General features: G+C 43.9%; 1 protein-coding gene across 3 annotated transcripts in view; it reads right to left on the minus strand.

Annotated features, from left to right (window-relative positions):
• nek7 (NIMA-related kinase 7) overlaps positions 1-16,036 on the minus strand; it is a 65,067-nt gene that overhangs the window by 25,575 nt on the left and 23,456 nt on the right. For all 3 annotated transcript variants that reach the window (XM_085251691.1, XM_085251692.1, XM_085251688.1), the window contains exons 2-5: positions 15,336-15,423; positions 6,074-6,214; positions 5,356-5,418; positions 1,436-1,546 (exon numbers count right to left, since the gene is read on the minus strand). In XM_085251691.1, coding sequence (XP_085107817.1) covers positions 1,436-1,546; positions 5,356-5,418; positions 6,074-6,214; positions 15,336-15,395 — 375 coding nt within the window. In that variant the 5' untranslated portion in view covers positions 15,396-15,423. The remainder of the gene's footprint in view (positions 1-1,435; positions 1,547-5,355; positions 5,419-6,073; positions 6,215-15,335; positions 15,424-16,036) is intronic.

A 16,036-nucleotide genomic window follows, 5' to 3' on the forward strand; every position in this document is an offset into this window, starting at 1 on the left:
GTTTAGTTTCAGAAAGGAATGGATGATTCACATTGACTCAATGTCCAGCAAGTCCAAATCCTGTAACGACAGGAGACCACAGACTTCCTGGCTTCATTCCTTCTGTCAAATAAAACGTTTGCTAATCTTGTAATTATAACACATAGTCAGCACTTATTTGCCTCTTTGCCGGTAATTCCTTCTGACACCAAACGATGCCATGTTTGACCAGCTATTATTGTGACCAGGTATTATTCATCCTGACCAGACTTCACACTGTGCGATCAGTTGTGTATCTCTGAAGTCATTCTCTGCACTGTAGCCTAACCCAGAGTACGAACACAACACTGAGAACATGTCTGCAGTGGATCTGCTCCTGCTGTGTGCATCTGTAGTCCACCTCAACACATCTACAGTCTGAAGGAGGCTGTAAAACTGGGTTAGGGGTTAGGGTTAACCCTAACCCTAACCCTTCTCAAAAATGTTTTAGTACGACTTTGCTAAGCTACGAAGCCGCAGCGCCTGATGGATTGTCGGAGCATTATGGCTACCGTAGTCAGGAGCCTCGCGGAGTCATCTGGGTCCTAAACTCCGTCTGGTTCAGGTCCCAAAGTCAAACGAACACTGCAGCATCACTGAGAGTTAAAAACTGTCTAAATTCTTTCATCTTTAATAAAATGATCAGCGTTGCTGCTTTACCAGGTGTATTAAGTTTAACATCCAGGCATCCATGAAAACAGAATTTATTAAATTTAACAGAGTTAGAAGTTAGCAGGAAGTTAGCTCGCTAGCTTCCACCTAAACATGATATAGCATGTTCTGACTGAGAGATTTCTGAAAAATTCAAACATACAGCTCTGCTATCACTTCCAACATAAATGAAGACAGGAAACTAAACAGTGACGTTTGTAGGGTTACTGAAGTTAGGCTAGCTGCTATATAATGATGTGCTATGGCTAGCGACGCAGCTATGTTAGCATAGCATAAACACAGTGAAGCTGGAGGATGAACGCTAACGCTTGTTTCGCTTAATGTGCTTTATAATCTGGTGCACCTTATGGGCCGAAAAATACAGTATTTTTTAATTTTATAAGAACACAAATAGTTATTGGAAGATATAACTAAACACTAATCAGTGTATATTTAAAAGTACAATATCCTATTACTGTACCTTTAAGGTGAAACCGCTCCTAATTATAAAAACCGCTGTGAAGAGTCGATGCTGTATTTGTGACTCGGGTCGAGTAAAGTCGTTTAAAACCAAAAAACTACAAACAATCAGCGCTGGCACCATCACTCCCTCCTGAGAAAATAAAACTACAGGATTTTTGCTGCATCTGAAGAACCACACTGCCTGTGTCCTTAACAGCTCCTGGGCTGAATGTTCAATATATTTCGCAAATCAGCTGTTCTTCCTGCTGTCTTAGACGTGCAGCTGCTGTAAAGACTTTCTTACCTTGATCATACGAGAGAGGTCTCCAGCATCTGCTAGCTCCAGTACTATGTTCAGCTCATTGTCCTCAATAAAAGACGCGTGGTATTTTATCACATTGGGATGGTTCAATTGCTGACAGGGGGAAAAGAAAAAGACAGACGTGTCATTCAGGAAGCATAAAAAGCAAAAATAAGACTTGCTGGTGACACTTGTCACATTAAGAACCGACATGGTCACATTCCTCAGGCGTCTTGCAAACTTATTGCACCATTTATATAAAATGAGCCTGACCGTAACAAACACAGGTTTGTGTCATGAACTTTGACCACCAATTAAAACAAGACTGTTTAAACCGTACATGGGATTCATACATGTGGACCTAATGAGAAGCTTTAGTTCCCAAGTGTGACAAAGCTGGCTGACATGTCACAACAGCCTCCTGTCTCTGATGACAACAACTCATGTGTGAGACACACACACACACACACACACACACACACACACACACACACACACACACACACACACACACACACACACACACACACGCCTGACAGGCTGACACGGCTGGCAGTCAGAAAAACAAGCATCCCAGCCTCTGCTGCAGCTGAGATTCCTTCCTGTTGGTTGGTCAATAAGGCAGGAACAGCATTCCTTGTAGTAAACAAAAAGTTTCAATCCATCCAGAGCAAGAAGAGGGAAAGGGGGGAGGGGGGAGGAGCAGTGAAGAGGAACGAGCAAATGACACAGTGACACAGACAAGCAAGGCGGGTGATGGAGACAGGGCAAGGTGAAGAGCTAGGGAACGAGAACAAAGGTGAGGAAGGAAGAAAGAACAGGAGAGCGGTACGGTGAGCCGAGTTGGAGCAGAGGGGGAGGGAAAGGGAAGCGGCGGTGCTGTGCGAAGAGTCGCGGCGGTGATGCGAGCAGACGGAGTGGTGTGACACGCGTCCTCCGCTCTGCTTTCTGTGCTGTGATTAAAGAAATGTTCATGCTCTGGATGATGCTGAGAGGAGCACAGTACAGTACAGTACGCTATACTCTCCACTCCATCTCTGCATCCTTCCACATTCCCCTCTCTCATTTGTTCTCCCGTTCCCTTCCTCATGTCTCCATCTTTCCTTCTCCCTCCCTCGTCCTCTCTCGCCAGATGTATTTTTGGCTCGGAGAGGCAGTTCTGCACGGCTCCACGCTGTAGCACAGCCGAGGAGCGATGACAAGTTCTCCCTCCCCTCCTCGCCCCGCTCATCTCCCACAACTTCAACCCCAGGCGAAGGATACAGATATGTTCGCATGCAGATGTTTATGTAAATGATGGATGGGACCTTACTGCAATACAACAGCCATTCGTTGGGAAATATCGCATAGAGTCTCGCATGATTATGTAATTACACATGCTGGCTGAGACCCACCGGTGTGTGTAATTACTTAATCATGCACGACTCGATGTGAGATATTTGTTGAGCTGGTGATGTGCTCCAAAGAAGAACGAGACACTGACTAATGTAACGTGATGGCACAAAATTAAGCATGCTAGCAAATTAAGTAACAGCGTAATTATAAATGAAATTAGATGCCAACAGGAAAGCAGCTGGTAGGAATGGAAACGGTTCGTTTAGATGTGAATCGGCGTTTACTCGGCCTCTCCGGCAGAAAGGAATCGTTTGCGTTCCACTAACGTGTTTTCCACTTCACCGAATGTAAAAATCATCCACTTTAACTTGTTAGAAGAAGGATGGATTAAACGCACATAATGAAACACATTTAAAGTACATATTAATGTTTAAAGAATATATTATTGCTCGTACAGAGAACAAGATAAAACTGATTTTAAAGCTGTAGCTCGTTTTATTAACAAAACATGGACCCGGGCATATTGTTCAAATATGGCACCGTATAGCACAAGAGCTTCCGCTGCCTTTGCCTTATTGGATCACGACACGGTAGAGAATTAAACGTGAGGTTTGATAACATGTTCTCCACTGAACTGTCCACCAACAGTACAATCTGATAGATATCAAACAAAACACAGGAAAAAACCTGACGTCATAACAGCCTTTCACTGCTCATTAGGGAAGATAATTAATCAGAATACGACCCAAGACAGTAACCGTAAGTAAGAGGAATACACCGTTCTTAGATTTCAAGAATGGTGAAATCATCAGAGCGGCAGAGCGCTGGCTCTTCCTACAACCAACATTCCCATCAGGAAAAATTTAGACAAAAGGACAGAAGGAGAAGTGAGATTCTCGAGTTGAAGTCATCATGCCACAGCAAGAAATAACAGATGAATGAGCAGACACAAACACAGACAGACAAACAAACAAACAGACATACTGTTGAAAGGTCTCAACAGAGTGTGTGTGTGTGTGTGTGTGTGTGTGTGTGTGTGTGTGTGTGTGTGTGTGTGAGTGCGTGCGTGCGTGTGCGCGTGTGTGTGTGATCATGGGCGACTGTGCGTCACTCCAGTCGAACCATGCCAGTGTGCCTCTCATTATTCTGATTTGGCTCTGTCTCCTGTTGGCCTGTCTAGTGGAGGATAAGGGAGAAGGACTCTCTCTCTCACTCAGTCCTTTATTATCAGGCTGGCTGGGCAGCCGGGGCCAGGCACAGCTCCATGTTTACCAAGAATCAGCTCGTAGGATAAAAAGAAGGAAAGAAAATGGATGAAGGAAACAAGGCAGTGAAGGAGAAAATGGAAAATCAAAAAAAGCAAAAGCAGCCGAGACAGGAGAAATAAATTCTATAGATTCAAAGACGATTAAAGGGAAGAAATGCAGAAATGTAGGCGTTGCATACAGGAAATGAGAGACACGGTCACTGGGGTCAGTGTAACATTTGACTCTGTCCTAACCCCCTTTAGGAGGTCAGAACTACAAACAGGAAAACCCTGCTGTCTTCTGCCATCGACTCAACAGTCTGCTACTCAGATTACAGCCTGGTCTCGCCTGCATCAGAGTATCGTTGTCTTTGATTGGCCCAAAAAGCCCCGGGAGCTCCAATGAAGTCTGAGTGGCACAAACTAATTGGTTGTGTTTTGTGTTTCTGTCTAATGTGTACGTCTGAGCGTACATATGAGCTCAAACTGCCTGCAGTGCACACGCGTCCGTGAAGGAAAGCTACAGATAGGGCTGCCAGAACTGCACACACACACACACACACACACACACACACACACACACACACACACACACACACACTCTCACACACACACACACTCTCACACACACACTCTCACGCACACACGCACACACACACACACACACGCACACACACACACACACACACACACGCACACACGCACACACACACACGCACACTCTCACACACACACACAGTCAGATAACACAGGCAGGGCTCTGACACACATCTAGGATCTCTCAGACAGGAAAGACATCGGAGCTGTCGTTAGTTTGTTCATTAGTGCTTAAGAGCAGCCTGGCTGACACATGTTAAAGGTGGTTTAATAAGCACAAAAACTTCATTGCACAAAGAAAAAACAGTAAAGCTAAATTAAGCAAAGTGAGGAGACACATGAGAGACGCTGCTACATCTCCATGCTGATGCACTGTTGGCTGGTTTTAAACATTACAAAAAGATTGTTAAAAAACAACAACACAAAAAAACACAATAGTTTTGGCATTAAAAAGGAGCCGATGTGTGCCTGGGGGGATTTAACACTGCTGTACCTCTGCACACACACACACTCAAGGAGAAAGCAATACACACACACTTATTCACATTCTCACTCGTGTGCACAAATGCTCCAACACCCCACTGTATTTGTAACAATCCGAGGAAACGCACGCACACACAGCACGCAGATCCACGCCGTCTGGTGCAGATCAATTGTTTTCATGTGGTAGAAGGTCTCAGCTGAGGCACCTTAAGAGAACAGAGCGCAGCGCATGGCGCCGTCTCCCTCTTCTCTGGTTCTTTACCTTAAGGAGATCTATCTCTTTGATGCAATCTTGCCGAGCTTTGGCATCCATCAAGTCGAATATCTATCAAGAGATCAAAAGGGGAGAGAGAGAGGGTGAGAGAGGACAGAGAGGAGGTGTTATGACATATTCAAAAAATGTAAGATGGAGAGATGTAGAAAACTAAGGGTGGAAAAAAAAACACTAAACAGAGAACATGGTTACTGTTATCTAGAGGGTGGCGCTGGAGTGTCTACAGGTGTTTCATATCTGAGTAACAAGCCCGTATATCTGAGGTGTGTGTGTGTGTGTGTACATAACGTGTCCTCTTATCAATGTGTGCGAGTGTAGAAGGCAGTGAATACCACAGATACTGCCAGTGCAGATACACACAAGTGCAGAGTCACACTGTGAGTCAAACTGCACTTCACAGGCAAATACCTCACAAATGTGACTTTGTTGAATATGCTGACCGCTCTGGCGGCACTAACACATTCACAATTACATTCTCTTAAATTTCTCTACATAGTGACAAGTCGAACTCAGCGAGTGTGACCCAGCTGTGTTTGTCCAGAAACAGCAGCAGTATTTATATGTGAGCTTCTACTACTGTAAATGCTCCGTGTATGGCTCAGGTGAACTTCAAGGACCGAAACACCCGCTGGTGTGAATATATTAGCATTGACCTCGTGACAGATTTAACTCGGGCTAAATGTGTCGCTGCTTTTACGCTCCTCACCTGAATTTTCTTCAGGGCCATAGACGTGTTGTCCAGCAGATACCTCGCTCGGTACACCTCGCTGAACTGGCCGCGTCCAATCTTCTTCTCAATCTGGAAGTTAGCCAGTGAATTATGGCCCATATCTGGCTGCAACGGTTTCTGGAGGAAACAGGAAAAATACAACTAGTAACTATTCACGCATGATATCAGTCCATGAACACGTGCACACACACTCTCTCTTTCTCTGTGTAAGAGAAAAACAAATAAAAAAACTAAGTATTTGCAGGATTTTTGCTGTTGCCACTAGTTTGTCACTGAGGTGAAACCTTCTGTGCATTACTGAAAGATAAAAAAGACGAGGGCTGGAGGATGTGGGTTAGACGCTGCCAAAGATGCTCATAAAGGTCTTCAAGGATGATTGTAGCTGCTAAACTGGTGGACCTAAATCTTCACCACCACGTCTGTATACATACAAGCAGAAAGGGGAGTGAGTGGGTCAGCGCTCAGAGCACAGAAACTTAGCTGGCTTCAAACACACCATTTATTTTCAGGATAAAACACAGTCAGAACCCCAAATACAAGCTAAAATCCCCGTATACAATAAAAATAGTGTTTGCAACCCGCTAAAAACCCTGCCGGCAGGAATGATTATATTTCCACTGTGTGACACGATCATTCAACTTTTTGAAGGTAGCAAAACGGTATCATGTCATGTAGGGCTGCCACAAACTATTATTTTGATAGTCGACTAGTCACCGATTATTTTTGCGATTAGTCGACTAATCAGATCATCATCCATTGGACGTAAAACTACAGCTTATTGCACCAGCAGCATCTGCTCTTATATAACTATCATTAGCTTACAGCTTGAAGTGTTTAAGGTCTGTGCTAACTAAAAATAAAGACAAGATGATAGTTTATTAAATTTTAATGAAATTTGCAGATTGTTTCGGTGAAGTTTAATAAACTCCTTGCTATCTAAACTATAACAGGACACCGGAGAAAATTCTGGAGCATCTCACACTTCTGATAATCAGCTGTCTGCTTGATGTTTATTCAGCTGTGTAAAAGCTATAACTTTAATCTCAGCCAAACCGATTTACTCAGGAACAAATAAAATACTAAAAAAAAAAAAAAAAAAGCCAAACAATAACATTTTAAGTTATCTAAGTGACTCATATATCATGTTTAACCTGAGTAGCGAAAGACGGCGGTGGGTTTGAAAACGATTTGCCGGGAGTCCGGTGTTCTCACGGCTCTAGTTAGCCTAGCCCCCGGCTAGCTATCGAGCTAGTGGGTAACAGACGTCTCCGAAAACGTCGGAGCGCTTTTGAAAATATGCGGTGTCTTGATAAACTGAGCAGATATTTGAGGTTTACACAGCTACATTCTCGCCTGAAAATATGTTAAACGTTTATTTTGTGACCCAGAAAGAATAATAAGAGTAACATTAAAACTAACTAGCTACCGCCATTGTTGGAAGCTGCGCTATGAATTCTGGGACACAGCTTCTTCTTCTTCGGGGTTTAACGGCAGCTGGCATCCTTGTACATGCAGTGCTGCCATCTTCTGTTTCAGTCCGTTATTACACTCTTAAATCCTGCTACTTATTCCTGCGTCTTTTGGGATCTTACAAAGCTTCAAACAACGCGTCGACTATTAAATCAGTCGTCGACGATTTTGATAGTCGACGTAATCGTGGCAGCCCTAATGTCGTGTATGCCAAATGTAATGCTTTATTACTACAGTAACATGATATTGTATTAGACCGTGCACTTACACCTTGCAACATCCAGGGAGGCTAACACGCTGTTCTGTAGCAAAAACAGAGCAGAGCAAAGGTGAGTTGACTATTTTCCAATGAGGACGGGAAAATAGTCACGTAAATATAGGCTTCATATTATTTAATCCAAGTGTTTTTTCTGTTTGTGTGTTTGATCAAACAGCACCCGTGAAATCCTCTCCCTTCATCTGTCGAGTCCCATCACTGACAGTCTGGCACTGGGCCACAGAACAAAGTACTCCACACCTCTCCTCACTGCGTGAGTGATTGTACCTACTGAGTCACTCACCTCCGCAATTAAAAACACTCAAAAATAAACCAGAATGAGCCCCTTGGATATAATGTGTGAATAATACACATAGCGTGCTGTGTGACCTTTCCAGCCTTTTGGTAAACTTGTAAAAGGCGTCAGCAGGAACAAACACAAGGTGACAGATATCAGAATGCTGCATGTCACCAGCGCTGCTGTGGGAGCAGCTCAGGGGGCGAGTGACCTAGGACCGAGGGGAGGGAAATAAAAAGGTGGAGAGGGTCAAAAATGAATCTGCTGGGTGCTAAAACACACAGGAAGGGTGTGTCATTACAGCTGTTCGCTCTACACAAAGTTACAGTGGGCACCCACTGAAAAACATACACGATGCAGCTGACCTGAGAGAGGCACAAGGTATCGTTAAAGTAAAAAACACTTAAAGCCAACGAATATATCAGAAAGAAATGACCTGAAATAATTTATTCAAAGGCCAAAAATCATTTCTGCAAAAAAACAAGTAAAATAAGAATAAAAAGGCATGAAATTCAGACAATGATGAGAAGCACAATATCAAACTGGATTGTTAACACTAGAATGGATGATTTTTTTTTTTTTTTTTTGGGGGGGGGGGGGGGCACCGATTCATGCGTTTCAATGTTTTTCCGCAGCTGACAGCCAAAGGAAGAGGCGCGAGCCAATCAAATGCCCTGCCCAATTAACACCGCTGAGGTGTGTGCATTTTTCAGCATGACACCGCCGTCATCCCGAGCTGTCAGGACTCACAGATGATGCACTCTTCCACAATCCACAACAAACCCTTCAACACAACCGTACGTCTAAAGGGGGGACTACGAGGATTCACTACGACAACACGGAAAACACTGACATCTGACTGAAAGATCTATATCCATACATTTTATGGAGAGTTAGTTAAATTAAACCTATACATACTCATTATTATCTCCAAGGTGTGTTGCGCTGAATATGCAACCATATTGGGAGATGATTTTGCATAATGTGACAGAAGCACTGATGCAAAGTTGCAGTGGGATGGACAGAGAGGGAGAGAGAGCAAAGGATGGAGCTGGGAGGACAAGAGGGCATTGCTTTCATTCGCTGCGTGGTAGCTTGACAAATGTTAGCATGAGCCTCTAAAGCGCTGTGACAACCGCCTGCTGAGAGCACAGTCTTGCTAATGTGTCCTGGCATGCCAGCCTCGTAATCACACATTTACATATGCAATGACCTACATTTGCATGTCAGATCGCACACTGTCCAGCGTGATTAACAGTGGGCACCTCCCCGTGTGGAGTCGCCCTGGGTGGCAGCAGAGGCCATGCGAGGGCGGAAGAGAGGGCTGGAGGGAGGGCGGCTTTTCTGGCAGCCAAGGGGCCGGGCTGCCAGGCAGGATTATGTCAGCCAGTGCCCCCGACATTAGACACTTCATTAGAGCTAATCTGTTTAGCAGTGGGCAGTGTATGTAAACTTCACAGGCCATTTGCGGCACCTCTTCGCCCCCTGGCCTGGCCTTCAAAGGGCAGCCGGGCCACAGCTGACTGACAGGCCGTCTCATCTGCCGCACATGGGTGTCACACAATCAGGAGCTCCCAGCTGAAAGACAAGGCCACACACACCTACAAAGGAAGTCACAGAGGAACGTCCCTGAGTGACGCAGAGGTCACGGTCTGGCCAAAAACGGGAGAGGAGGATTTTGGACGGATCTAAATATGACTGTTCATGTGACGGACAAATATCATGACCTCAAACACAAACGTGGTTGTTAATCAGGGCTCGCATTTATATTTATGCGTTTGTGTGCAACATCTGCCAGAGAATGCCGAGACCGGTCGACTGAACCGAGCCCCGACCGCGCCCGAGCACTGTCCATTTTTGTTTTTCTAATGCAAATGGTGCAACTGCTAAGTTAATATAAGTACCACATTAAAAAAAAACCTGTCCCCATTATTCTTTTTACACATATTAGTTCACGTTGAAAGGAAATCATTTTAAAAAGCAATGACGATCAGGTTACGTGTTTATGAAATTTCACCCGTTTACCTGAAACGTCGAGGCGGGTTTACACTGGAAGTGGGAGATGAATTTATCTCCATCCCTCTCTTACTGTTAACACTCAATCTAAAAAACTGACCAATATTATGTCAATGAAACATTGGTATGTGACCGGAGCTGCAATAATACTGTAAAGTTGTACAAATAAAAACCTCACTACACAACGTGGCAGCAACGGCTCAGGCCCAGGCATGTCTGAGAGCAAAAGCCTCCGGTGACAATTTAGTGCTTAGAAAGAAAACTCCTTCAACTGCCTCCTGAAAAGCAGAGCACTTTGCAAAATATGCAAGAAAATTGTTCTTGCTCAACATGGAAACGACAAACTTGTTTAGCCGCTTTGGGCTAACACACCATCGAGTAAACTAAAATGATAAAGTGTTGAAAAGTTACATTTCTATGTCAAATTTCCAGGTAAAACTACTTTTCTGTTTACACTTGACTTATTGTGTGCCGCTGGATATAATGCTGTCTTAGGACTACTGTACTGTAATTTCCATGCAGGCACTCTTTGAATTAGGAAGTGTGTCATGGATTTACATGCACTTATAAATGCTGCTTGCAAGCTGCAAGCATTAATAAAATTTTCAGCATTTTCCTTCCATGTGGTCAAAAATACGATTATTACAATTTAATGTTGAACCCATATGACCCACCTCTGACAGTCGACCTGAAAATGCGTTGATGGTAATGCAACCACTTTATCCTGCTGTTGTTTTTACACACATGGTACATCCTGAATTTAAATGTTTGTATCGCAATCACAATCCAAATTGTGCTTTTCCAGCTTGGACCCACATGAAGAGCAAAAAAGAAATAAAACACTGAAATATCATTATCCCAAAATGTTTTTGCATGTGGAGGCCGTGTCGTCTTACCCATACCCAGAACTATATCAATAATAGTTCACGTATCAATAATCCAACACATACTGTTACCATCTCATTCAAAATATATACTTACAGGTTTCTCTCCTATATATGTTTTGTATCATGAAGTGTAGCAGTCACACTGACAGCCTGGCTATCTGTTGAAGTTGTGATTCAGTAGCTTCTGCTCTTATTTATAAAACTTCTGATGAAATAAATTAAAAATGGCTGTGATGCAACTGCCTCTTTCCATCTGCAGTCACCGCTCTCGATCAATGTCTGACCCACACACTCCGTGAAAGGTTGCAGGTCACGAGTCTGCAGTGAAAGTAAAGGTGGGAATCCTTTTTTCGACAGTTATGTTGAAGAGGAGACCGAATAGCTGGGAGTCGTGGAAGACGATGCATTTGGCTCTACGGCTTGTGGTCGCCTCCTCAACCACTGAGGTAAAGCAGCACCCATTACTGCAATTTTAAACACTTTGCAATATGTTTAATATTAACAAATAGATACAATGTTATCTTTTTGTCCCCGACATCTTTTAAATTAATAAAACTTCTAAGTCTGTTACCATTTTATTTTTATTGGTGCAAAATGGGCTCATATGAGTCACACAGTTTGTTTTGGGTAGTCTGTGTCGGGGTTGTGGTGACGGACGACGATGTCAGGGATGGCAACAGCTGGGCGATCACGGCAATTTTGATCCCATTTCCCCAGTGATGCACTGAAAAAATGTGTCATTATGCCGAGATTCATTATTAATTAAATGTGCAAAGCCATAGCTTGATGTTGTACCTCCACATGCAACAAACACCTGTAACAGCGACACACGTGGACGCGCACGGGCGCGCACAGAGGCTCGCGGCTGGACTACATTTGTGCGTCACGCGGCTACACCGATCGCTCACAGTCATCATCAGATGAGAGGAAACAGAAAGAGGATATTTCTCACTTTAGGGTGGATGTTAAAAATAAAAACAGAGCATAATGTCACCACATTTGGGAAAAGGCTCTTTTATCACGTCTCCCACCCGGTGCTTCAGTCGATGACGAGCGAAGGGGAAGGTGTGCACAGGAGAGACGGGTGAGGTGCTTTACAAAGAAGAAAATTAACTCGTCAAAATAGAACAACTTCAGATCCAAGTACAAACTTAAAGGACTGGTAAATGTTTTTACATTTTTACTTAGTGCTACTGCACATCATCATCATCATCATCATCATCTGGGTCCACAGTGACTACAATGTAACCACAGACAGCAGTGTAATCATAAATAGGCTATTTTTGCAATTAGTTCATAATATTACTACAGCAGGTATCAATAAAAAAGCAGCCTGACTTTGAATGTCGCGCTATTGTTGTTATTTAAATAACTGAAACTAAGTTTTGAGCTCTTCTAAATTTTGGCCCAAAGATTTTTAACTGTAAATGTTTCCAAATATTGACTTTTAGTGTCCCCAATTACTGATAATCAGCAACATCAGTGTTGTTGTCTAAAAAATAAAATAAAATAAAACATACTGGTCAACTCTCACAGCACGCTCACATCATTCACATTATTCCAGCTTGAGGACAAGCTGCAGGACATGAAGATAAAGTGGCAGCTGTGCAAGGCATTATGGGTAACGCCGGTGAGGGACAGAATGTCTCGGGTATAAAGGTGACACACAGCCACCACGAGCTAGCAGGGGGACTGCAAAGGAGAGAGGAAAGTAGAGCGAGAGACAGACGGGGAGCAGACAGACAGCTCATTGGAGGAGGTGTGATATGGGCTGCCCGATAATGACACCGTTGCCAAACACAACTGACAAGACACATGGAGAGTGGAAGAGGGAACGGGAAGACGGGATAAAGATAGGGTGGGGGGCAGTGGGGGACAAGCAGCAGAGAAGAGAGGGCCGACGTGACAGCCCAGCAGTGCCGACGGCTGCCACAGAAAGGCCAGCGGCAGCAGAGAGGTGATGTCTCACATGGAGAGAGACTGAGAGGCACGCAGACGCCGGGAAAGAGAAACTCGGGGCACAGACGTACGAGGAAGGCTAAAGTTGAAAGCTCGTCACTCTGCTCTGGCATGCTATCCTGCAGTGAACAGCTTTTTAGACAGCAGAGGTTTTCAAAAATAGACTCCAGAGTTAATAATCAGTGGGTGCACGTCTCTTTGTTGTGGATGTGGAGACTTAACAGTAACACCAGAAAAATCAAAGGCAAAAAAGGAAGAAAGAGAAAATGACCTGCGACGCGGACACCAGTGAAAAAGTAGAAGAAGACCAGTTCACAATTATAAAACCAAAACTCTTCATCTTGTTAACATAATATAAAAATGAAAAGTGCATATATTAAAATAACTAAGTTATCAGCTAAGCCCTCCAGATGTTTAATCCAAGACTCCATGAATACACTTTCTTTCTCACCACTGTCCAGATGTTGGCTGTGATGCAGAGCTTTGTCATCAGTAATGTCAGTTTAATCTCAAAACAGGATAAACAGGAAGAAATACGGTCTCGAGAGATCTCGACCAAAATACTATCAGACTGTGCTGAGGACAACGTCATTTTCACACGAAAACAGTGTTTACAAAATATGTGGAATTAGCTCGGCTGTAGTCCAAAACAGACAGAGACGGATATACGATAAGACAGCCAGGAACACAAGAAGAGACAGACACGGCAACTAGCAGCCCTGCGGTGAGGGGGGGGGAGCGACTCCCACTCTCACCAGTCACCAGCCCCCTTGAGAAAGCACCATGCAATATTCATCCTCAGCCAGTCAGCCAGCGAGCCAGGCAGGCAGTCAAACCGGCAGGATTCACCCCAAAGGTGCTTCTTCTTCTCCTTCCACACCACCTTGTCTCAGCGCTTACAGACAGATCTGTGTCTGTCAAACTCTGCAGTGACGATCAAACTCCGGGGGGATGGTGGTGGAGGGTGGGGGGGTCCCCACTAACCCTCCCACTCACTCAAGAGCAAATGCACCATTAAAAATGCACATCTTACCAGCTCATCTCGTTTAACTAATGCATATGCATCATACCTCCGGGACCAAGAGAAATTATATTGCAAGTGATACAGAATATCCTTCATCACATATACAATTCAGATTTCTCCAGGAAGAGGCTGGTAGGGTTTTTTTTCTCCCTTTGCTGCCGAGTAGACTGAACCTTAGGAAAACTGTGAAACGGATACAGGACTTGTTGAAAGACACCCATCTGGATGCTGGTTAGACAGTCATCTGCATAATCTGACTCCATCTTCCGCTGAATGTGGAATCGGTTCAAACATGTTCTGTGAGACTGAAAAAATGATGCAATATGGAAAGTTCACCGTGCTCCCGAGTACCTAAGCGAAAGAGGTGAGCCTAGAATTAACACTGATGTAAACTGCTGGAAATAGATGGAACAACACAGAGCGAGAGAGAAAGAGATCATTAAGACTGAACAACAACACGTAACGAACTGCTGGGAGATCAGCTGGAGATCTACTGTATGTGTGCGTGGGGGGACGGTTGCCTAAGTCAAATTAATTATTAGCGCTTTTATCTGACTTTCTTCTGTGTGCAACCCAATTATCCTTAATTTTGCAATTACAAATCTCAGAATAATCAAGCCCCTTGGCAGTTCCAGTGTTAATGTTGCCGTGCCCTTGCATACGCATTGAAAAAATAAACAGATAAAATAATGAAACAAAAACAACAACGAGTACGGAGCCTATTTTTAGTGCTTCTTTCTCAAAAAGATTCCACGTTTACTCAGGGGCATATGGATGATCTTCTTTGTTTAAAGTCTATTCAATACTTATGGAGGCAAAAACGTCCTTCTGTAAAGAAATCAATGCGCCTGAAGTTGGAAGACGATATTAAAATCCAACAGCGGCCTGATCTGCACAGAGCAAACTTGAGTTGTATCGAACCGAAAGAGGCTTGCGAGGAGGCCGGGCTCCGCCAGCCTCCAGATCTCTGATCAATAGTAACAACTCAACATTCATCCACTGTCTGTCTTACACAGGCTACAGAGGTCTGAATGAAGATCAGGCTGAAAGATACATCTTGATTGATGCAGAGAGAAGAGATGAGCAGGAAATATTTACAGTTTAAAACAGGAATTAGGAGGAATACAACAGATGAAGGAATTTCCCATCATTCTTCAATCTATAATCAAACTAAACGGCATTGAACACATCTGTTAAATAAAGGCTAAGACAGGTGCTGACCACAGGATGCCGAGGCTGAGTAATTCCATTTTTATCTTAGTCTGCATCCTACTTCAGATCCTAAGTCCTTCTGACTGGTGTTGCAGTGTGCATCTGTGTGGGGTTACCTGGGGTTGAAACACTGGCACAGCTGCTTGCTGTCCTTGTGGCTGCGTGTCCATATCCATGGTGTTAGGAGCTTGATCCCGTACACCTCTGCGAATCACACAAACAAAACAGGACTCACGGTTAGACGATGCAACGCTGATCATCAGGTGAAACAAAAGTCGATCATTTCCCTTCAACAGTACGATTAAATTGTATTCAAATGTGGAGCAATGTTCGTTCTGCAGCATCAAACTAAGGAGTGACGGTTGCCCCGGTGTTGAGTTTCAGCAGCTGAAACCTAGGTCACGTCTTTGGATATGATACTCTTTGTCTGGGTCCCTCTCGAGTTGCGCCGTGGCCGAGCTTCGGCAGAGATAAAGCTGCTTGGCATTCTCCCAAGGAACCTTTCCTGGGAATTGCAGGTTACACCAGTTACTGGTTTAAGCAATTCCACTTTATTTTTTCTTTTCCGAGAAATACCTCAGGGTGAGGAGGTGCAGTATGTATATATGCCATGTTTTTCTTTAATTGCACGTCCTGGCATGTGGCTTAGCTACTTGCCTGAGCAGCATAACAAGTTGCTTGCCTCATCGTCACAGACAATGCAATAATAGAAAAAAAATCACCTGAATGAATAATTTACAGCTTTAAAAATTACGATGCACAATTATATTCACACTTGAAATTAGCTTATGATTCCAGTCTACACTCACCGTTCCAA

Source organism: Mchenga conophoros, linkage group LG17, assembly GCF_057382185.1.
Source record: "Mchenga conophoros isolate Kocher_MC1m ecotype Shallow Benthic linkage group LG17, M_conophoros_male_GT1.1, whole genome shotgun sequence".
Taxonomy (NCBI): domain Eukaryota; kingdom Metazoa; phylum Chordata; class Actinopteri; order Cichliformes; family Cichlidae; genus Mchenga; species Mchenga conophoros.